General features: G+C 34.9%; 3 protein-coding genes and 2 non-coding genes across 9 annotated transcripts; 4 read left to right on the forward strand and 1 right to left on the reverse strand.

Moving 5' to 3' along the window:
- The first annotated feature begins 665 nt into the window (after positions 1-665).
- LOC144566166 (uncharacterized) lies at positions 666-3,892 on the forward strand. Its single transcript, XM_078316077.1, has 5 exons — positions 666-863; positions 1,606-1,881; positions 2,484-2,606; positions 2,828-3,118; positions 3,492-3,892. The coding sequence occupies exons 2-5, from the start codon at positions 1,606-1,608 to the stop codon at positions 3,693-3,695; spliced, it is 894 nt and encodes a 297-aa protein (XP_078172203.1). The 5' UTR covers positions 666-863; the 3' UTR covers positions 3,696-3,892.
- Positions 3,893-5,104: 1,212 nt separating this feature from the next.
- On the forward strand, positions 5,105-5,176 carry TRNAQ-CUG (transfer RNA glutamine (anticodon CUG)). The gene has a single exon. It is a non-coding gene; the product is annotated as a tRNA-Gln (tRNA).
- Positions 5,177-5,356: 180 nt separating this feature from the next.
- On the forward strand, positions 5,357-5,428 carry TRNAQ-CUG (transfer RNA glutamine (anticodon CUG)). Its single transcript has one exon. It is a non-coding gene; the product is annotated as a tRNA-Gln (tRNA).
- A 434-nt stretch (positions 5,429-5,862) lies between these two features.
- LOC144566468 (uncharacterized) lies at positions 5,863-11,048 on the reverse strand. Of its 2 annotated transcripts, none has more exons than XM_078316493.1 (9): positions 10,890-11,048; positions 10,345-10,416; positions 10,176-10,250; positions 9,767-9,850; positions 8,931-9,000; positions 8,750-8,841; positions 6,943-6,984; positions 6,378-6,458; positions 5,863-6,023 (listed from the first exon to the last, which is right to left on the reverse strand). In XM_078316493.1, the coding sequence occupies exons 1-9, from the start codon at positions 10,932-10,934 to the stop codon at positions 5,943-5,945; spliced, it is 642 nt and encodes a 213-aa protein (XP_078172619.1). In that variant the 5' UTR covers positions 10,935-11,048; the 3' UTR covers positions 5,863-5,942. The 2 variants fall into 2 exon arrangements, with proteins under 2 accessions (XP_078172619.1, XP_078172620.1); XM_078316494.1 differs by having other exon boundaries at positions 10,799-10,937.
- Positions 11,049-14,759: 3,711 nt separating this feature from the next.
- Positions 14,760-22,798, forward strand: LOC144565952 (Ankyrin repeat family protein with DHHC zinc finger domain-containing protein). 4 transcript variants are annotated; one of them, XR_013515078.1, is made up of 14 exons: positions 14,894-15,390; positions 16,475-16,615; positions 17,188-17,300; positions 17,485-17,564; positions 17,698-17,861; positions 18,501-18,630; positions 19,377-19,476; positions 19,588-19,639; positions 19,911-19,988; positions 21,015-21,113; positions 21,211-21,289; positions 21,539-21,687; positions 22,202-22,692; positions 22,755-22,798. XR_013515078.1 is itself a non-coding variant. In XM_078315808.1 (13 exons), the coding sequence occupies exons 1-13, from the start codon at positions 15,115-15,117 to the stop codon at positions 22,394-22,396; spliced, it is 1,656 nt and encodes a 551-aa protein (XP_078171934.1). In that variant the 5' UTR covers positions 14,760-15,114; the 3' UTR covers positions 22,397-22,798. The 4 variants fall into 4 exon arrangements, 2 of the variants coding, with proteins under 2 accessions (XP_078171934.1, XP_078171936.1); XM_078315808.1 differs by having other exon boundaries at positions 14,760-15,390; positions 22,202-22,798; XR_013515079.1 differs by lacking the exon at positions 21,211-21,289 and having other exon boundaries at positions 14,888-15,390; positions 22,202-22,798.
- The last annotated feature ends 197 nt before the right edge of the window (positions 22,799-22,995 follow it).

Raw genomic sequence — 22,995 nt, forward strand, 5'->3', positions numbered from 1 at the left:
TGCAATTCTGCAGTTCTAGTCGGCTACCATATATATAAGCTGAAATTAATAGACTGCAGAGGTCCTAGTCCTACCTCGTCATATTTGTCAAGGATCATGAAGACACGGGGTGGCTTATTTGGCACTTACCAGAAAGAAAGGGTGCGGCTCCTGTTTGATTCAAATGGAGAAGATATAAATAAATGTGGGTTTTATAAATCACTGGGTCCACAAATTTATCTGCACTGATGACCATCGACACTTACTTAATTTCCCCGATGGCTCTAAAATGCAATCAGTGTTTTCGCCCTCTGAATGGACTTCTTTTTGTAGATTTTCCCTTTTTAATTAAATATTTATATGTTTTTTTAAAGCCCAAATATTATAAAAATAAAAGCAGCAGAGTCCGTTCGATCATAAAAAGTTTCTGTGAATGTTTGGGACTGTGCTTCCGGCCTAGAGGGCATCCAGTGGAACGTGTCCACGAAAAGAAACTAACTATACCTTGACAAGAGAACAAATCAATGATCTTATATGCGACGAAATTATGCATATACTCGTGTAGTATTCATAGTCGGCTGATTGGACAGGTCCTAAGTAGTCGTTACACTGATCGAAGTACATTAAGAGTCAAGGAAAAGTTGGACTTGCTCTACATGTGCTGACTATTCAATTATTATTTTTTGTGGCATTTAACGCCTGTGCTGTAGGAGATTCTTTTAATTCATCCCCCGCACCTACCCGCAGTATCGAGATTCTCATGGCTCTGAGTCTGAGCAAAGTTTCTTATTTTTTATAACCGAGCGTGAGGCACGCTTGTCGCTTGGTAGTTGCTACGTTCTTTTGATTCTAGAAGAAAAGAGGAAATCTGACGGACCAACAAGGTAATATATTTTATACTTTCGTCAGTTCGATTTGTATTAGTTCACCCGAATTGTTGCTTGGATTAGCTTTCCATTGTTGCCATTACGTTGCGAATATGATTGAGGTTTTGCTAGGGTTTCTGGATCATAAGCGTAGATAGAGTTGACATTTCAGATTTTTTTTTTTTTTTTATTATTATTATTATTATTATTTCTGATAAGATTCATTGTTGGCTGACTGGATCTTTCACGAGAAGAGGCAGATTTATACAGTTCGCCTAATACTCTACAAAAATAAAGGATAATTGACCTGCTGTGAGATCAGTATCAGTAATTGTTACCTTTTGTTGTGCTTCTTTGTAGGCCTTAAATCCTTGAGGATTGAGAGATTCAATCAATTAAATATATTTTTTAGGACTTTGAGGAAAGGGAAAAAAATAAATCTTAGTTGGGGTTTGAGTGGATCAGGAATTCTAGCTATATTCAAAAGTTGTTGAAGGTTGAAGTTCAATGATTTCAATTTCATTAATATTTGGTACTTTACAGTTCTGTTAGGTGTTTTTTTTTTTTTTTTTTTCCAACTAGGTTTTCTCTTCTGTTTTTCTTGCTTTTGAAGGTTCATATCCAAACAAAGGAAAAGATAAGAGAATTAGAGCAACATGATTGAATTTGGCAAAACTAAGATCAGAGTGCCTACTTTTAATATAAAATAATTGGTCTTTATATGCTTACAAACAAATGATGAGATTTACTTTTTTCACAGATGATTCCAGGAATGGATCTCACAGCTATGGACCCAGAAACTCTGACACTTCTCGGTGCAGCCTTCTGTGTGATGCTGTCGATGCACTTCACTGTTCAACTTATTACTCAGCATCTCTTCTATTGGAAAAATCCAAAGGAGCAGAAGGCTATATTAATAATTGCTTCAATGGCTCCTATATATGCCATAGTCTCTTTTGTCGGTCTGTTAGATATACAGGGAAGCAAGGTTTTCTTCACCTTCTTGGAATCAGTTAAAGAATGCTATGAAGCACTGGTGAGCAGTTTTTGAGAGAATTAGGTCTTTACTGTGAATAAGCCCATATAATTTTTAGTTTGCAAAAATCAACAGATTCTTAATTAGTTTGATGTAAACAGTATACTTCTGTGGGTAGGGACTGTTTTTCATGAAACTGGAGTGAGTGTTTTTTTCCTACTTTGGAAATTAAAGGCTTAGAAGTTTTTTTCCTTCTCTGAGGTTAAATTGAATTGTAATCAAGAACAGCGAGTTAGATATTGGTTTATGAGTGGCTGTTAGTTGTAACTAACCCAAACAATGCTGTGTTATCTGCAAGAAGTAATATTGGTTTTAAGATGAAACAACAACTTTGTTTATAACAAAAATAATTAAAAAGGCTGAAAATAAAGAACTAGGAGTTTTGGTCGCTAAAGGGCAGTCTGTGTAGATAATATTTCCTCTTCTGGAAAAGTCCATCATCAGTATACTTTGAGGTTCCAGATAACTTCAAAAAAAAAAAAAGTATACTTCCAGATAATTGTATGTATAATTTGCTTTTTATTTAATTTTCATCTGGATTATTGTGATAGATTTTTTTATATTCTTTTTTATAAGATATATGTTTTGTTTGGTATATGCAGGTGATTGCGAAGTTCATGGCCTTGATGTATAGCTATTTAAACATTTCTCTTAGTAAGAACATAGTGCCTGACGAAATCAAAGGGAGGGAAATCCACCACTCTTTTCCGGTCTCATTGTTCATGGTAATTTTAACAACCTTACCTTTCTTTGACGTCTTCCTATATGTTTCCAGGACTGATAATTGCAAATAAACAGACTAGTAGGGGTCATAACCTGTTTGCAACCAATTGATTCTCAAACTGGTACAGGGTCATTACCCAAAGAATTTGGTACCAGCATCAAGTATTAATACTTTTTTGGTTGAAACTCAATAAATTGGTACGTTACGTATCTCCAATTGCAGCCCCGCAAAGTGAGAGTGGAACATAACACTTTGAGGGCATTGAAATACTGGACATGGCAATTTGTGGTAGTGCGTCCAGTGTGCTCAGTTCTGATGATACTGCTAGAGCTGGTAGGGATATATCCGACTTGGCTCGACTGGACCATCACCATGATACTAAACATATCCGTCTCTATGGCACTATACGCGTTGGTATTATTTTATCATATTTTTGCCAAGGAGCTGGCCCCACACAAACCTCTTGCAAAGTTCATCTGCGTTAAAGGCATCGTCTTTTTCTGCTTTTGGCAGGTGACATTTCTTTTGCATAAATTACATAATATAACCCTCCAGTACATCCATACTTCCTTCATGTGCTTCTGATTGTGTTTGTTGCGCTGCATTTTCTTTTTCTTTTTTCTTCTTTTGTTATAACTTTTTTTTTTCATGGGGATAAAGGGAACGAGAGCTGAACTACTGTAGCATTACAATCTGGTAAAGTAATTCTTAAGTCTTACTTGATTGTAAGAGATTTAAAATGAATCCAATGGTTGATTTTTTGCAAAAGGTTCCTCAATTTATACTGGAGGGAGGAGAGAAGTAATTGCACAAAGTTCATTGCTCTATTCATTGCGTACTAGATTTCTCTGAATAGTCAATTTATGAAATTATTTGAATATGGCAGGGAGTGGTGCTGAAGGTCTTGACGGCCTTAGGAATCATAAAATCGAAACATTTCTGGCTAGACGTTGAGCACATCCAAGAGGCCATTCAAAATGCTCTGGTTATAGTAGAAATGGTTTTGTTCTCTGTCATTCAACAGTATGCCTATCACGTTGCACCATACAGTGGTGCTGACAGAGCTAAATTTGAAAAGAAGACTGAGTGAAATTTGAGCAGGATGTATTATGCTTCTTTTATATGGCTGCTCTTCTTCTTTTTCCTATTTTTTGGGTAATTTAAGTTTTGGTTTATCATCAGGGTAATAAATGGATTAGAAATTGTAGCTTTATACTATAATAATTCTACGGACTGGTGCTTTTTCTAATCTTTTAAATTCATTTCATTTTATAAGATCTATTTGAATTTTGAAGCATTGATATATATTCATTTCTGTTGCTAGTATAGAATTTGCATTTATCGCAAGATTCAAAATCAGTCGCAATAATTGTGGATTTGGGAAAGAGAGGAGGGGTGTTTAAATACCTTTTTTTTTATTAATAATAAATATTTTAAAACTAAAATGTCAAAATAAAATTGTTAGACGTGATTTTATTTTTATTTTTCTATATGTACATAAAGTACTATCAATCTTTTAATTGTATATGAATTAAAAATATTTATAAATTATTCACATTAGTGTGTTTTTACAAACTTACTGAACTAAAATAGTGAAAATGTTATAATTTTTAGTTATGCATGGAAAAAATAATATTTATTGGTTTAATTTTGATGTTTGAGTTCAAAATGTTGAGTTATTGAAAATTTAAAAATAAAAGCACCGTGCAAAAGAATAGAACTTGGGTGTTCCCAAGTTGATCGAGTTTTTTTACGAACTCAACTCCAAAATATATTGGAATAGCTTCAAATGATGAATCTAAATTATTGAAACTCATCTACCTTACAAGTGATGCGTCTAAATACAAAAAAAAAAAAAAAACTTTCGAATTAATTTAATGTAAAATCAAGCAGTCAAAATTAGAAGGTCTAGAAATTAATTTTAATGCATTTATTTTTTTGAATGTTATTTGACCTACTTTACAAGTGATGCGTCTATATACAAAAAAAAATTAACTTTCGAATTAATTTAGTATAAAGTCAAGCAGTCAAAATTAGAAGGTTTACAAATTAATTTTAATGCATTTATTTTTTGAACGTTATTTGACCACTTGACTCTACAAAATTAATTTGAAAATTTAAAATTTCACATGTAGACGCATCAATCGTAAGGTAGACACGTTTCAACGGTTCAAATTGGTCATTTGAAACCATTCCGATAGATTTTAGAGTTGAGTTCAAAAAAGATACTTGATAAACACCTATTTATATTGGTCAAAAAAAACATTTTAAAATTTGCATTCTATAGAAAGATCTCCTAATAAGAATTAAGAAGACCTTTTATAAGAGAAAAGTGAGTGTTTCATTTTTGTCACCTTCAGACGGAGATCAAAATTATGAAACTGCTAGATCAATCTAAAATAATTTTGTATTTACAAAAAACTATCTCAATTTGTCACCTTCAGTTTCCCACTCTATTATGTATACATAGGTGTAAGATGAAAACCACGAAGCATCAACGGTCCCATGGTCTAGTGGTTAGGACATTGGACTCTGAATCCAGTAACCCGAGTTCAAGTCTCGGTGGGACCTAAATTTTTTTTTGTTTTGTTTTTCCGATTTTCACATATGTAATGTGTGCCGAAGTGCGGTGGGCCCCGTCCTCAACTGCGCACGCAATGACGCAATTGTGTAAAGCTTCAATAAGATTTCTGGATAGTTTCGGACTGTATTAGGTACAAGTAAGAAAAGGTGAATCTTCGTTGCATCAACGGTCCCATGGTCTAGTGGTTAGGACATTGGACTCTGAATCCAGTAACCCGAGTTCAAATCTCGGTGGGACCTAAAATTCTATTTCCTTTTAGCCGATTTTTTTAGATATAATGCATCATCGTCTTCAAAATATGCTTTTTATTTTTATATTTTTTATTAATTTTTTTCAGAAAAATCATAAAAATATACTTAATATGCAAAATATATATAAAATTATGTCTCAGCCATTTTTTTTTTTCAATCATGCAAATTATCCTGGCTGCGTTCCTTGAGACCTTGACGATCATCAATTGTAGGATTAATAGTTTCAAAACTTGCCAAGCAGAAGCAGCCACAGATGCCAAAATGAGATCTAATATAATTGGTGGCAAAACAAAATGCTATACAGATAACTCAAAATTGCATTAACTTATTTAGACGTTGCAATAAATTCAAATAACTTGATTAAGCTCCGTAGGATGAATCAAAAATGAATTTCTCATTAAAAACGAGTACATGTCTTCTTCTTTTTCTAAACACCTGTGAACTTTCTATCACTAAATTCAAAATTTTGGGAAAATAATAGTTGTTTTAGTACTTTAGAAGCCTATGGTGAGCCCAATGCGTCATGAATGAGTTTTTCTGTTAGAGCCTTCGGAAGTCCCATCACACTATCTGTTGTACCAATCTGTAAATCAAGAATTTTTTTATCAAATCCACATTTGTTTTCTTTGATTTTCTTATAGGCTAAACGCACATTTAACTCTTGTTGTAAATACTCAAATTGCCACATGTAGATGTTTGGCATTCATGAAATGAAGTTTACCTAACATTTATTTGAACTTTTAAAGTGTTGCCTTTGTAATAAGGAGGCGGTCTATGTGATAGCAAAAAAACTTAACTGAGCAAACTGTGAAGGACTTCAGAAGTAAACATTTGAAGGAGGAAATTTGAGAATTTGTAACATACTAATATACACTTTTGGCTTTCATGGTCATATGTATTTAATTCAAAAATAATGAAGTCAGATAAAATGACTGACCACAGCTTCAACAACTGGCAAAATGAGGGGATGTTCTAAAAGCAACCCACCAGCTACATTGAACACCACGCCCTCGTCAATCTGAAATTTACAAAATCGAAAAATGGCAACCAAAAATAAAATCTTAAGATGCCAATGTAACAATATACGAATCTTGCAAATTAGATTAGCCTTTTGTCTGACAAGCAGGTACAAACACAATTTCTATAGTTTAAACATTTGTAAACCACGCACAATCTGTTTCACAACTTACCAATAAACCCTGGTATTTAGTGGACAGTGTGTACCAATCATAATTTTGCCTTTGCGTTATTGACTTCTATCCTAAAGCCCAAAGTAGATTAAAATCAAATCAAAGAGAACAGAGATGTCAAGATTTGATATGTATGAGCTGGTCAAGAAGTGATCCTATTACTTCATTTGAGGTGTTATTTGTAATTTGCAAAAAAGTGTTGTTCTAAATTTCTTTGCAAAATTAACCTGAACTTTGTTCATAAGTAGTGAATAAAAAGAACAGATGCAAATATAAAATAAGTGAGACGAGAGATGGAAAAAAAAAAATTACCAAGTTCTGAATGACCTCATCTGGTATTTCATGGAAGTACACCTGCAACAGGCAATTAGCACACCATACTGTTAGTCCTAGTAGAAGATGATGCAGTATCTTAAAATATAAGGCACCTTTGGTATACCTAGAGGCATATAAAATTCCTCCTTTTTTGTATTTTTGCAAATAACTAATAGATTGGATTTCTTTTATTTTAGTTATTCTTTTATCCGTCTAGGGTCAATCAATAACAAAACGCTATTATTCCAATATATCAAATATCGATTCCAATGGCTTTTGCTACTAGAACCTTCCCAACCACGATTCTTGTTTTTCTTCCCATTCTTAAATAAAGAATTCAATATTCTCATATATAAAAAAAATATTTGAGGAAAGGCTATAATCAAATTCTTAATTAGATCTTCTTAAATCAATTTTATTATTTCTCTCTCCTCCCCCTTTTTGATTTTCTCAAATGTTTCCAATAAATGTTTAGCTACAAATTTTTTCTTTACTACAATCTTTTTTTTGACAATCCTTCTTTTTTCACCTATCACACCTGATTACTCTTTTTTTTGCATTGAAAAGATTGATTGTTATTCTATGTCATTAGCCTGACCTTCCTTAAGCGACGATAGCATGAAACGACTATAATGTAATCTACAACTGTGGCGGATAAAGGAAATAGATTTTCATTCATGTTTCTTGGTCATAGGTTTTGATTGCATTTTTTTTAGTATTTCGAAAAAAAGAAAAGTTTCATAATTGTATGGCTCAGGAATAGTAGATTCCTGAGCCCAATGAGTATTATTTCTCTCTCCTCCCCCTTTTTGATTTTTTCAAATGTTTCCAATAAATGCTTGTTACAAATCTTTTCTTTACTACAATCTTTTTTTTTCACCTACCAAAGCTGATTACTCCTTTTTTTGCATGGTAAAAATTGATTGTCATTCTATGTCCTATTATGCTATCAAAAACAGGTCTAAAAAAATGTAGAGTGAGTCTATGGTACTATGCATATCACGGGTTGTTACCATGCTACGGCTCTATATTCGAGTTTTCAAATCCTAACAGTCGATCCAAACCGTTCATCTTGTTCTCCATATTAATATGTGTTTGGAGACCAAATTTTACATTTTTTGAAATTTTTTTACTATTTTTTTTAGATATTTAGAAAATCACTTGATCTGAAAATTCTGGACCATCCAAAAACAGTGATTTTCAATAAATCTAAAAAAATAGTAAAAAAATTTCAAAAAATGTAAAATTTGGTCTCCAAACACATATTAATATGGAGAACGAGATGAACGGTTCGGATCGACCGTTAGGATTTGAAAACTCGAATATAGAGCCGTAGCACAGTGCCAAATCGTAATATGCATAGTACCATAGACTCACTCAAAAATGTAACCAAGGCCCTTGTCGAACCTTTTTATTTCTCAAATCAACAGAGAACAACTCCAAACAAATTATCAGAGAATATGCACACAAAAGCCAACAAATGTAACAGAATAGACCTCCAGGTACTGTAAAGCACGTTTTATTCAACTAAAATTCAGCCATAAAGGTTTAAAAAAAAAAAAGGTCAGGAAGATAAAAAAATTGTATAAAGAAAAGAACCACAAAACATGTAAACATATAAATAATAATGAAGTATGTTTCAGAAAAAGCATAAAATGTATAATATCAAGTTAAAAATTTATACCAGGGAATATTTAACAGTGTTTACTTTGCAGCCAAATTCAGCTAAATTCCCCGCACTTTTTGGTCAGAGAGTGGTATATGCCTATATATGGCGGTGCCAGTGATTGGGTTGGTGGTTTACCTCTGCAATGTCAATAGCGCTGCATCTCTTGCCAGATTTGAGATTGGTGACTACAACAGATCCAACAGTCGATACATGCCCACCAGAGTATCCTATTTTATTTTTCGATGAAGATAATTCACTTCATAAAAAAAGACAAAAAAATATATAATAAGGCAAAGTTAAAATATTATGAATCAACCTTTTAGAAACTGGCATGCTTCTTCTTTGGTAGTCGGCTTCTCCTTAATGATTCCTTTATGCACTACCACCTAGATTCACTCAGAAGTTCAAACATTAAAAATTCAGTTATATAATACATCAGAAATTTGCAAGTTTAACCCCATATCTTCTGTATTTCACCCAACAGTGTGATATTTAAAATTAAATATAGCTTAAGCTAAACTGAAAACTGGTGGTGAAAGAGAAGATTTTGATAAGCTAAGTTGCCTCAGTCAAAGACAGGTGAATGAATGTTAAGTCGAGCAAAAAAATTATCACAACTTCCCCTAACTTTCTTATATTTCATCAGCAACACTTCAAAATAGGTACCTTGTGTGTAAATCTGCAAGGCTTGGTCTTATTCCATTTGCTAAGGAGCAAAATTATAAAAATTTAATGGTAATATGTGATTTTCATCGAACTATCCTAAATTAGGTGTTTATTTCTAAAATAACTCAAACTGTTGCATGTTCGTTGCAAATATGAGAAATTAGAGTTCTATTTGCAAAAAGAAAACAATAATCTATTGCAATTAGCTATCAGGCCACATATTTTCCCCGCCATTTTTTTCAACCTAACATAATCCTCCTCCATTCCTCAATCATAGAGAGAGTAGTCCTAAAGAAAGTCTGGTTATCTTTTGAAGCAAATTTGGTTTTTATGGTATATATGATGCTTCCTATGCTTAGGGTTCTGCATTGCATTTCTCATTTTCCAATAGTAACATGGTACCGAGACGTCTTATAAGACCACTTCTGATGTTAAATCATTGGATTGATGGCATAAAGATTTCGAAAATATCAAAATAAGACATACTATATCTGAAGTAATTAGTAAAGTTGGATCAGCACCATCTTTTCTATAGTCAGAAATATTCATCCTTGACATAATAGCATCTGCCTGAATGGGAAATATTAGAACGTGAGCAAAATAACCCTTTATCATAATAAAGCAAATTAAGTTATTAAAAAAAAATGGAAGCCCTTTATAGAATAAAAATGTCACGTTTAATGAAGTACTTTTTCCTAAACTAAAGTCATATGTCTAATACGTATAAACTTAAGTTTGCGAAGTTTGCAAATCCTGATATGTGTATATTTTACAATAAGTTTCTCACATTTCTAAAGTTTCAAACATATATATATATAACTGTAAATCAAAACATATGCATAGTCATGGGCTAATTAACTTGTGTATATTAATTGGGAAGATGAATTTGGCTAACCTTTGCTTCTGCTAGAACTATAACCAATTCCTCTGGTTTTTCTCTCCTAATACTTTTCTCATTGATATTTGCAGTCTGTGTACACAAGCAAAATAACTAATTTTAAAAGAAGACATCACTGCCAAAAAAAAAAAAGGAAATTAAAATAGGTTTAATTTTTTAAACTCACCATGACTTGAAACTTGTATCCCATCTCAGTCAAAATCTTTCTTCTGGCCACAGATGACGATCCCAATATTAGCTGCAGTTAGAACAGAAAAATAAATATGAATTATCCTTCAATTATGCACATTTTCATTAAGACCTCATAGCCGTACACCTTTCAATGATTGTTCCAGACTCAAGGACAATGTACATATGTAAATATAAAATTTTAAGGTGTGCATGAAAAAAATGTTGAACTGTAATAGAGCATTGACTGGACTGGATCCATCCATTGAAGATTACACTGGGAACTCCAGCATACTTCAACACTTCTCTACCAGAATGCGGATATTACTGTTACATCTCAAACAAACTCTGTAACGCCTAACTAAGGCACATTACCATAATCTGGAATTCAATGAAAAAGCATATTCAAAATGCAAAGCTATAGTTCACTACTCAATTTTGAACTCACTTACTTGGTAGTTCGCATCGACGCAGTGTGAAAAATTTACAATGAAGGAAAAGAAAATTTGGAATGAAATAAAATAGTTCAATTGAAGGACTTACATGAAAAGATGCAGAAGAAGGTGCTGGAGTATCTTCCGACGCCATTAAACTTAGCTAGCGAGCGAACGAGAGAGAGCAAGTCATGCAGCAATCAAATTGGAAATTGGAATTGAGTTCCCAGGAGACTGGAGGAGAATCTATTTGTGGAGATAAAAGCTCAGAGACTGCTTGTCTGCTTCGAAAACACGAAGAGAAGAAAATTATGATTTCTACCCCTCATTTATTAATTAACGCAATGAAACCCCTACACTATTGTATTTCGTATTTATTAATTCTGCAAACGAATCGAACTCTGACGGAGGGGATTTTGATTTTTTTTTTTTAATAAAAGAATCTAAAAGGATTATAACATTTGACAAATTTCATTTTATAGCAAAAATATTTATTGACTATTTTTTTTTCAGCTCGAAACTCGTAAATGCTGATAATAACAATGTTTCTTCACAAACTTTTTTATTCAACTCGGAGTCGGAGGGAGCCGTAATTTTTAAAAATACTGTACTCCAAAAAATAACCAAACAACAATATTTTTTGAAAAATTCGAATTTTGACACAGCCGCATTTCTTAAATGCGGCCACCTTTCTGAGAACCTGATAGTGATAACACAGCTTTGACCACTTCACCTTTTCTGAGGGCCGCATCCCCTTCACCTCAACCTTCTCCTCCACCTTCTTCTTCACCTCCTGCCCCTTCCCCCCACACTCACCAACTAACTACTCGGACAAGGGATAATACAAGGATCCAAAGAAAATTTTCAGATTTTGTTACTTACACGGTTTCACCTTCTATTGACCATGAACCGACTTGTTTCACTCAAGCCAAATCTTCTCCTGATTGGCAACGTTCCATGGCTCTTGAACTTAATGCCCTTGCTCAAAACAAAACTTGGGAACTTGTTCCACCTCGCGAGCATCAACATATTGTTGGTTGTAAATGGATCTACCGCATTAAACGCAAAGCTGATGGGAGCATTGACCGCTTCAAAGCTCAACTTGTAGCCAAGGGGTACACACAGGAAGAGGGAATTGACTACACATAAACTTTTAGTCCTGTGGTGAAGCTGGCAACCATTCGCACTCTTCTCTCCTTAACTCTTTCCAAGGACTGGACACTTCGTCAGCTTGACGTGAACAAGGCCTTTCTTCATGGCGATCTCAACGAAGTGGTTTACATGGCTTAACCACCGGGTTTTGTTGATCCTGAATTCCCTCATCATGTTTGTCTCCTCAAAAAGGCCCTCTATGGTCTCATGCAAGCACCCCGTGTGTGGTTTCACCAACTTCGGGACTTTCTTGCCTCTCTTAGGTTTGTGGCTTCTCATTCTGACTCTTCCCTCTTTATTAAGCGCACTACTCATGATGACATTTATCTTCTTGTTTATGTCGATGATATTGTTATCACCAGCACTTCTTAGCCTTTTATTGACCATCCTATCTCTAGTCTTCATGCTACCTTCACCATCAAAGATCTTGGCTGCCTTTCTTACTTTTTGGGTATCAAGGCTACATTTACTGATTCGGGTCTGCTTCTTTCCCAAAGTCAGTATATTGATGATCTTTTACATAGAGCAAAAATGGACGGCGCAAAATCTGTTTCTACTCCTATGCAAAGTGATCTCCAACTTTCCAAACTTCAAGGTGATCTCTTTCCTGATCCTCATCTGTATAGAAGTATTGTGGGGGCTCTACAGTATGCTACTATTACCAGGCCTGAAATCGCCTTTGGGGTTAATCAGGTTTCCCTATTCATGCATTCTCCCACTGAATCTCACTGGACAACAGTCAAGTGGCTGCTTCGCTACCTCAAAGGCACTGTTACCTATAGTCTGCTTCTTCGACCCTCTTCTCATCTTTCTCTTCAAGTCTTCTTAGATGCTGACTGGACTGGCAGCCCTGATGACCGCCGGACAACTACTGGCTATTGTGTTTTTCTTGGAAATTCTCTTGTCTCTTGGTCTTCCAAAAAGCAAACAACTGTTGCTCGGTCTAGTACAGAGATAGAGTACCGGCACTTGCCGCTGCTGCTACTGAAGTTGTGTGGCTTCAGTCCCTTCTTCAAGAGCTAATTTCTGATCATATCGCTCCTCCGATTTTATGGTGCGACTTTTCTTGCTGCCAACCCAGTCCATCATGCCCGCACCAAACACATTGAGGTTGACATACATTTTGTTCGGGACTTGGTTGCCTCTCGTCGCCTAGTTGTCCGATTCATGTCATCTCAAGATCAGCTAGCTGATGCTCTAACCAAAAGCCTAGGCACATCTCGGTTTACCAATTTGCGTACCAAGCTCTGTGTTCTTCCATCTACACAGGACTTGAGGGGGGTGATAGTGATAACACAACTTTGACTATGGTCAAAGGTTGTTAGCATATTTGTTATGAAAAGGTTGTTAGATTAGTTTGTTAGAATAGTTATCAAGCATCTGTTGGCTGATACTACAAGTTATAAATAGCCCTCTCTATAAATGTAACAATCATGGAAAATCAAAAATCAAGAAAACATTTCTCTCTCTCTTTTACTGTTCTTCAATAGTTATCAGGGCTGCATCTAGGGGAGGAGGCCGTGTCAAAATTTGAATTTTTCAGAAAACGTGGTTGTTTAGTTTATTATTTTTTGGGGTATGGTATATTTAAAAATTTCGGCGGAGGGGGAGAGGGGGTTTTGATTTTTTTATAGGGGAAATTTTATGGTAATCCTCAAAAACTTTGAAATTACGTTTTCCCTCAAAAGCTCATGATTTATCCTTTTAAATTTTAAAAACACTTAAAATCTTTAGAGTTGGAGATGTAAACGGATCCGGATAATACGGTCCGAATCTGTTTATGATTCGAATTTAGAGAAACAGAGCCTAGCTGTCCGATTAGAATTTGATCCAATCCATTCCAAGGTGAAATGCAGGAAGATCTCTTAATATTCGTGCCTACACGGATTGAACGGTTCGGATTCATTATGCATTAATTCAAAGTCTGAGTTAATGGAGAGGATACGAATTCACAAAACTAACAGCTAGCCTTAACCATCTCCTCCTTGTGCTTTGTAGCAATACACACTGCAAATATATTTTAGTTGATACACAGGTCAGCTCCAGGTGCCCTTTGGTTTTGGGTCAAAGAATTATTATTGGCTGTGACTGTGACTACATGAGGTCGGGTCAGGGCAGATTTGACAAGTGTAGGGATGAAAATAATATATTGATAATTGCGATACAATTAGATAATTCATAATTGTAGTGCATATCGTTCTTCATTCAGAGGATTTTCAAATTTGTTGGTCACCCATCGTTATATGCTGTGAGCCCTATTTGCATTTTGGCCCAACATTTTGAAAATCTATATTTTGAAATTAATTTGTTATTTTTGTAAATGCGCTTCGGAAACGAAATTTAGTGTCGTCGGGAAACTTCCATCAGAAATAAAAACAAAAAGAAAGAGAAATCAAGAATTTCAAAGTTTAGTCTAGGTTGGCTGCTGGGGCCGTCTGGGGATGAAGCATCGTTCGATGCGATTATTGTTGAAATACAACTTTAGTTTAGAGGCTTCATTATTCTTTTCAAATCTATACTTTCTCACGTGTACCGTGTGAAAGAAAGACCAAAGACGTATTGATATCGCTCTCTGGAAATTGGATGGATCAACCATTTCAATAACCTTCTGAGACCGAATGGATAAATATAGATTAGTTTAGACTTTAGTTGTACTCTCTTTTCATCTAAAAAGCGAATATCTTAACTACCACCTGGACACGGTCCACTTACATCAATTTCAAATTCTCCCATCCGCATTTTTTAATGGTTCCTGAGCCTATGTAACAAAACAGTAAAAGTTTCTAAACCATTTCTGTTCAGATCATTTCCCAATCTATCAGATCTTATGAATCCACCAGACCAGACCACTACCAGCAAAAGCATAAAATAAATCAAGTTATATCTATTCATGGACCAGGTGTAAGTAACCAGACAAAACCCATACAAAATGTAACATTCATGGTCACCCAACCCAACTGGTAAAAGTCCTCAGTATACACTTTGAACCAGGTCTAGTCAGCAATTTCTCTTTATCTTCCCCGGTTCCAAGCTGACCTCAGCCCAGATCAATGCTGCCTAGTTAATAATGGACAAAAACCAGACACAAATTGAAGGATATATAAGAAGAGAAGAAACAAAAGGCACCTAACAAAACCTAACACCTCAAGAAAAGGATCTCGTCACTACAGTCCCATATCGCCATGGCGACTGGAGATGTCGAGATCGAGATCGTGTCTGATCCGAAGCACCAGCAAAACGGCACCTCCACTGCAAATCCTGACATTAACGCTCGCTCCGATCAGAGCAATGTTATTTCTGACGTGTACGGCGCCGCTGCGTACGGAGATTTTGAGAAGCTTCGCGAGTTCGTGGAGAAAGACGGGACTTCTTTATCCAAACCCGATGGTAATGGCTACTACGCTCTCCAATGGGCAGCGCTCAATAGTTTCCCGGGAATAGCTCAATATATCATCGAGGTAAGCGCATTAATTTTCTTAGTAATCTAGCATAACTAAATTTGAGTTTACGAGGGATATTGTAAACCATACAGTAGCTATAAGTTACATTTAAGCATTATTCCTACTTTCCTACTGATTCCATACTCCAATTCTTCCATTAATAAATGGCAGGGGAAGAACGGAAAAATATTAGCTTAGCAACAAATCTACTTCATCTTACATTCTTATTTTCATATAATTATAACATTAAGTTCCAAGTAGGCAAGTACCCAATCCTAAAACCTAATTAGAAAATCTCTCATTCTAATCTAGAAAACACTACCTGAGAATATTCAGCTGTTTTTCTTTTCTTTTCTTTGAAGGACTAAAATGAAATTAAATTTGAAATTAAATATGATGTGTGCTATTTGTTGATATTTGGAATGCATTGCTTGAAATAGAAAATAGATACTGGTGGAATAACTTTGTTGGCTCTGGACTTGACATGATTTCAGCTTTAAGAGTAAAACATGGAACTATCAAATTTAGTTACAGAGTTTGTCTTGAATGCTTTTAATTAAGACCCGTCAACCCTCTTTAGCTGGGTTCAACCACCTATTTTAAGATTTACTCCTAAATACAGAACCAACACAAAAGTTCTTTGCATAACACCCCCTTGCAAAATTATTTTTCCAAATAAAACCAAAAATATTTTCATGTTTCCAGTTTATACCAAGATTATTAGCTTCACAACTGATCATTAGGGCCATGGATAGCAAAGGCAAAACATGCTTACACTGTCTTTCCATATGAATTAAACTATTTTCTTTTAAGTTGCCACCCCAGCAATCTGTTTTTTTTTTTTTTACTTTAGCTCAATGTAGATTAACCAATGAGGACAAGTAACCATTTAAAATTAAGGGACCAGATAGTCTAACTAAATGTGTCTTTTCAGTCACATTCACATTTTTGTATCATTTGCAAGTATCCCAAGAATATTTGGATATCAATCTTAGATAAATAATTGAAAATTTCTGGGAGTGTCTTTTGCCAACATTTCCAGAAAAAATTGGCCACTTTAAGATGTATTTATGATACTTGATTGTTCTAATTTTGGTGGTAGAATGGAGGGGATGTGAATTCAGCTGACCTTGGAGGACAGACTGCATTGCATTGGGCTGCAGTGCGTGGAGCTACACCGGTTACTGACATTTTGCTGCAGAATGGAGCCCACCCCGAGGCTGCTGACATTCACGGTTATCGGGTATATCACCCCATCATTTTCACGTCTCAAGCCTGATTTAACAAATTTAGAATATATACTTTTGCTAGTGGTTTTTTGTGTAAGTTGCTCTCGTGTGTTACAAGTTACTGGGATGCAAGACCGGTTAAGTCTGCTCCTGCAATAGTAATGCCACAGAATCCATACAGATATCCTGTGGCCACTTACAAAATGCAAACAAACCAAGTATTTTGTGTTTGAAAAAGGCACTTCTAAGTATGAATTTGGTCAGCCCAAACTTTGAAAAATAACTCAATACTCAATCACATAAGTCTAATATGTCCCTTCCCTTTGCGTCCAAAGGAGGGATGGAATTGCTAATCTTCTACCCTTTTCTTTTAATTGACAGAATTGTCAACAATATACTTTTTCCATTCCACTAGTTGAATGGCAATTATCTGCAAAGGTTTAAATTGTTGAATATCATTTCCAAATTGCGAGTATCATGAAATATTGGGTACAACTTGCAAAATTTATTTTTCTCCTTTGTCTCTCACAGTAAGTATACACATATAGAAAACATAGAGTGTAATAATCTCTTATCTCTGAATCAGGCAGTTCATGTTGCCGCTCAGTATGGCCAAACAACTTTCTTGAATCATATTATTTCTAAATATGGTGTTGATTTTGATGCTCTGGATAATGATGGAAGGAGCCCCTTACACTGGTATGCCAAACTCTTTCTTTAGTCTGTGAAAGGCATTGATGAAAATAGCAAAATGAAGTATTCTTTGACATCTCCTGGTGCAGGCATCCATGTTGATTTCCACACCCCTCTGTATTAGTTATAAGCACCTTTGTTTCAAACTTGAGAACTACATGGAGTTATAAGTTTGGATTTTCATTTCCAGGGCAGCCTATAAGGGATATACAGATACAGTTAGGCTATTGCTATTTAGAGATGCATATCAAGGGCGCCAAGATAGCCATGGTATGCTCTCTGTCCTTTTTTTTCTGGCTTTCTGGCAGTATATTCATTCAACTAGAAACAAATTTTAATTTTTATCCATATAAGAATTTGATCTATACATGCTTTATTATTTATGATCTGTTATTCCTTGTAGGATGCACCCCTTTACATTGGGCTGCAGTAAGAGGTCACTTGGAGGTGTGTACCATTCTTGTTCATGCTGGTACCAAAAAAGAGCTGCTTGTTAAGGATACTAGCGGTTTGACTCCTGCTCAGCTTGCAGCTGATAAAGGTCATCGCCATCTTGCGAACATTCTTGTATGTTCTCAGTTTTTATCATTTGGAGATTTAAAAAAAAATGTCCCTATACTCATAAAGCTCCCACCTGGTCGACATTTGTGACTAGGAATTGCCATATTGTTCCACCTAGTAGTCTTTTACTACATCTGCAACATTTGTAATATGCTTTAATGAAGGACCAAGGATGGAGGTCACTATATTAGCTGCACTAGAAGTATTTTATCATACTTATATTTAATGCTTAAAAGGATTGGAGCTCTAGGATATTGCATCACATAAGATTGGAGAATTTAGAGTTTTACAATTCATTTTTCCCCAAATGTGATTATGCAGTGGGCTTTTAGCTGACTACCCTTCATCTTTTTCTTACTTGGGTGTAGCATTTAGAAAAGACTACTTGCACCAACTGATTCTTTCAAAGCTAAACATTTGTAAAGTCCTAACTGCAATGATACACCCCCCCCCCCCCCCCTCCAAACAAAAAAAAAGAAAAACACACTACCACACACAGACGTTCCTATAGAAAAATGACAGTCCCAAGGAAAATGCTAGATGGGGTATTACTAATACAGTGTTTATGCTATTACTGGGGTAGTAAGCTACTTTACAATTTCTTCTGTTGTTCTATAAACATTGTGTTGGCACTGCTTATTGCAGACAAATGCTTTAAAAGAGAGCTGGGAAGTCAAGTACTTTGCTGGCAGATTTGGAATTGTTGGATATGCCCCTATCCTGTTAATTTTACTAGTTCTACTCATTCTCCTTTTCATAAGCAAGATTATATTCGGTATGTGGATACTCTAGCTTTCTGGGATCAAAATCATTAATCGCGTACCTAATAGTTTACTGACCCTATGAAATATAAATGCCCTGAAATATGAGAAATATTAGATGTGCTCTAATCATAACTAGTTTCACCCATGCGACACTATTTATCGAAAGTTACCCATTGTGTACAAATAGTGATAAATAGTAAGGAGAGATGAGATGTGTTGGGTGTCTTTCTAAGTTGAATGGGAGGGAGGGGTCGAGAGAATTTTTTTTCATGTTTTTGAGATTTTTTTTGTTGCTTACTTTGTTTTAAGAGTAATATCATGATAGTTAACAGTTTGTATGAGTATACAAAAATTTGTAAATGCAAAGTAGAATTGTGACTTTTGTCTCTTGTCGTTTATTTCAAGTGGAATTGTGACTTTTGTCTCTTATTGTTTATTACAAGTGGAATTCTAAATTTTGTCTTTAATTCAAAAGAAGAAAGGAAGAAAAAGGTTTCTTTTTTTTTTCTTTTTTTGAGAGGGAGGGAGGGGTCAAGAGATTTTTTTTTTGTGTTTTTGGAAAAGAAATTTATTTCTTACTTTGTTTTAAGAGTAATATCATGATAGTTAACAGTTTGTATGAGTATACAAAAATTTGTAAATAGAAAGCAGAATTTTGACTTCTGTCTCTTGTTGTTTATTACAAGTGGAATTCTAAATTTTGTCTTTAATTCAAAAGAAGAAAAAGAAATTCTGACTTCTGTACTATTCTTTTTAGTTCCTAATTTTACAAAGATAGGTGCTGTCGCTGGGTTTTGGTCCTGGGTGGGTATTTCTCTTGCATTCGCATCGATTTATATGTTCTACATATGTAGCAGGTGACTTTCTACTTGAAAAGTGATGTCCATTGCAATAGTATTTTATGAAAAGCACTAGGATTTATTGGTTAACATAACTGATACTGGAACTTTTTTTTTACCTTCTTTTAGAAAAGATCCAGGTTTCATCCAATCAAATATTAGACGTCCCAATGATGGAAAGGTATGCAAAGTACCATTCTTTTCTTGTTATTTTCTGTTTACACCCAAATATTATGCTATTTCTCGTAAAACCTTGAAGAACACTTGTTTGCGTGATACTCATTTTCTGTTTACTTGCAACTGACAACTAGCATTTCGGATAAGAATATGATTAATATCTTACTATAGCTCTTTTATCCTGCTGGGTGCTATCAGCAAGTATCTAAGAAACATATTGATTGGTATTTGAAATTTTGTTTATTTGTAATTATGAGTAGTGGTCTTATTGATAGGATCCATTATTGGAGACTGATCTAAACAATTCCTCTGTTTGGACTGGCAACTGGTCCCAATTATGCCCCACTTGCAAGGTATTATCTTTGACCTTTCTTTAATATCCATCTTTTTATTATTGTTTGATCATCTGTCCAAAATAATTGTTTCCTTCATATACTAGCCAAATTGGAAACTTGCTAGTTTTTGGTAACCAGGAGATGTTTTCATATAGCTGTGGAGTACCATAGTAACAAATTGAGAATTATGGAAAAATTCAGCAAGGTCTGGAAATTGGTTCAGATTCATGAAAAGAAATTTAGGAATAGTTCATAAGTATTGTCTCATTTAGTAAGAGTTTGGAGAGAAGTCGGTTATAACATTTTGAAAAATACAACAGTCCATAAAGTATCGTCTCATTTGATCTCTATATTTTCTATTTTTGGTGGGCTGTTCAAGAGTGTTTGAATGAATATTTCTTTCTTTTTTTTAATCAAATGAATATGTTTAACTATTAAAATAATTGATTGTGTAAATTTAAAATGAGAAGAGAAGGTTATTGATTTAAATATTTTTTCGGAAGAAGGCCAAATAAAGCTTTATCCAAGTAACTAACTCACCATTATCAGTCTATGCAAAGAGAGAGAGAAAAGGTTGCGGTGACCAGCTACGAGCCTACTCTATTCTTGCTTACCCTCCTCTCTCTCTTTCTCACTCTACTCACATGATCTGAGCACTGTCAAAAGAGTGAAAAGTTATTGTTGGAAAATTTTTGAATTCAACATTATCTTTCCTCACATTTGACAGGAAAGGATGCAGTTTATGCATATTAGATGAATAGTTTGTGAATTACCGAATTAATATCTATTTGTTCTCCTGCTGCCAAAATCCAAATCATAAAATAATCTCTGTTTTTTTTTTTTTCTGTTGAGTACTGGAGAAACTTGAAAGTATAAAAAGACTTTTTTGAAGTTTGAACATGAAACAATGTTGGCTTTATTTCTTTTGTTAACTTTTTTTTTTTTTTAAGGTTTCTTTTGTTAACTTATTACCAGTGTTTTATACGTGACAGCTCTTCTCTTGAATCTTTTACTTCGTGTTATTAATTTTATTTTCTCTATCAGATTATACGACCTATTAGATCAAAGCATTGTCCAACCTGCAAACACTGTGTGGAACAGTTCGACCACCACTGCCCGTGGATCTCTAATTGTGTTGGAAAGGTAATATTATTTCCAGCAATGATCTCTCTTGTTTCTTTCTTCAGGTTCTTCTAGCTATGCATTTTTGGAAAATTATATTATTTTTATGGAACTGCAGAGGAATAAAAGGGACTTCTTTGTGTTTCTTTGTATGGGAACAACAACATTGCTGATAGGTGCTACTGTTGGCATTCACCGTAAGTACTCTTGGCATCACTTGTTTCTAGACTATTAACAATCAAGGACAGTGTGGTAACAGCAGTAGCAGACTAGTAGTGCATTTTGACTATCATGCAATATGGTTTTGTTATCCACCTTTTTGCTTTTTGGGCTTGTCTGGTTTACCTTTTGCTTCTGGGAGTTGATAATTTTTATGTGGAGCATTAATTGTACAGACTGTCATTCTGGAACCTTTGTTATATTTGTTAATTGTAATATGATGACAGGGGTTTGGACAGAGCCAGTGGTGCTGGATCCAACTGAGAAATGGATCCATTACATGGTGATGAGGCACACTGGAGCTGCATTTTTTATTTTTTTGGATTTTTTTATGCTAACCGGAGCCCTTATTCTAACAGTGGCTCAGGTATCACAGGTTATAATCTTTATTCACTTCTTTGTTTTTTAAAGAGGAGTGATTTGTTCGGCTGTAACATTTGGAAACATGTCATGCCTTTGACATATACCAAACTTTTGTATGAGACTGACACCCCTGTCCAATGTATGCTGATCTAAATGTAGCATCACCTTCTTCATGTCTACCTCAAGTACCAACTGCATTAATCATATGAAAATTTAACCAATTGATCCAAATTTGATGCTCAGTCATTCAAAGTGTACCTAAAAAGGTCCATGTCCAACCTTCCAAAAAATTCCAAACTTCTCTGTTGTCTCTGATGATCTTGCAAAATCACTCTGCAATTGTCGTGCTTGAAAAAAGCAGCCTGTTGGAATTTTGCAAATACAACAAATCCTAAGATTGCATCGATTCACTTTTGGTTTTTGAAGTCAAAATTGAACCAAACTTGAACCAAGTAAACTGGTGTACAGTACATTATCAAAAAAAGAATAAAACTAATGTACTTGTTTATCTTTGTTTTGCATGTCAGATAGCTAGAAACATTACAACAAATGAGATGGCAAACTCCAGGCGGTATGAGTATCTCCAAGGGCCTGAGGGCCGTTTTAGGAATCCCTACAATCATGGCTGCCGCAAAAACTGTACCGATTTCTGGGTGCATGGCCATACCTCTGATGATGAGATAGCATGGCCTTCCCTTAATCAAACGGCTCGGTTACAGTAATTGGCACTGAGGATATCAGTAATGAGTTTCTGGTAAGATGCATAGCATATTGCTTTTTTGCATTCTCTTTGAGTTCCGATAATGTAGTGCTTCATATCTTATTAATTAATTATTTGGGATGTGAAGTATGTGATGTCCGATATAGTTTCAGTTAAGTTTGCAATATGATTTTTGCATTTCTGTGCCTCTTATGCAATAGCAATAGTGATGATGATGAGGAGTAATAGGGAATCAGAAGATGTTTTTGTTGTTGATTTTGTACCTAATAGATTTTGTACAGTTTTCACTTTGAGGATGTGTAATCAGATTAGATTGAATGTTGATATACCCTGGCTGGTGCTATGCTATGTTCTAAGAGCTATCAATACCATATAGCAAAAGCCTGACATTCCAAAGTAGAAATATGTGTACAGAGTATGGCTCATGTTGATTTCAAGCAAGCTTGCACTCTAACAAATTGATGTAGTAGAAAGGATCAAATGCAAAATCACTGCAAACTAACTTGGTTCTAGTTTATTCCACTACATACTACAATTTTTAATCTTTCGGGGCAATGCAATGTTTTGTGCTATTTCTCCTCTCTATAAACTTCAGTTGAA

This window comes from Carex rostrata, chromosome 15 (genome assembly GCF_964058835.1).
Source record: "Carex rostrata chromosome 15, lpCarRost1.2, whole genome shotgun sequence".
Taxonomy (NCBI): domain Eukaryota; kingdom Viridiplantae; phylum Streptophyta; class Magnoliopsida; order Poales; family Cyperaceae; genus Carex; species Carex rostrata.

Bases quoted from the DNA above. Each gene is read 5' to 3' on its own strand.
- LOC144566166 (XM_078316077.1), top strand. From the start codon at position 1,606: ATGATTCCAGGAATGGATCTCACAGCTATGGACCCAGAAACTCTGACA. The intron at 2,607-2,827 runs GTAATTTTAACA...CTCCAATTGCAG, and splicing joins TTCCGGTCTCATTGTTCATG to CCCCGCAAAGTGAGAGTGGA. The intron at 3,119-3,491 runs GTGACATTTCTT...TGAATATGGCAG, and splicing joins TCTTTTTCTGCTTTTGGCAG to GGAGTGGTGCTGAAGGTCTT.
- LOC144566468 (XM_078316493.1), bottom strand. From the start codon at position 10,934: ATGGCGTCGGAAGATACTCCAGCACCTTCTTCTGCATCTTTTCAT. The intron at 8,842-8,930 runs GTTGATTCATAA...AAAATAAAATAG, and splicing joins AGCATGCCAGTTTCTAAAAG to GATACTCTGGTGGGCATGTA. The intron at 6,024-6,377 runs GTCAGTCATTTT...CTTGATTTACAG, and splicing joins TGCCAGTTGTTGAAGCTGTG to ATTGGTACAACAGATAGTGT.
- LOC144565952 (XM_078315808.1), top strand. From the start codon at position 15,115: ATGGCGACTGGAGATGTCGAGATCGAGATCGTGTCTGATCCGAAGCAC. The intron at 21,114-21,210 runs GTAATATTATTT...ATGGAACTGCAG, and splicing joins TCTCTAATTGTGTTGGAAAG to AGGAATAAAAGGGACTTCTT. The intron at 21,688-22,201 runs GTTATAATCTTT...TTTGCATGTCAG, and splicing joins CAGTGGCTCAGGTATCACAG to ATAGCTAGAAACATTACAAC.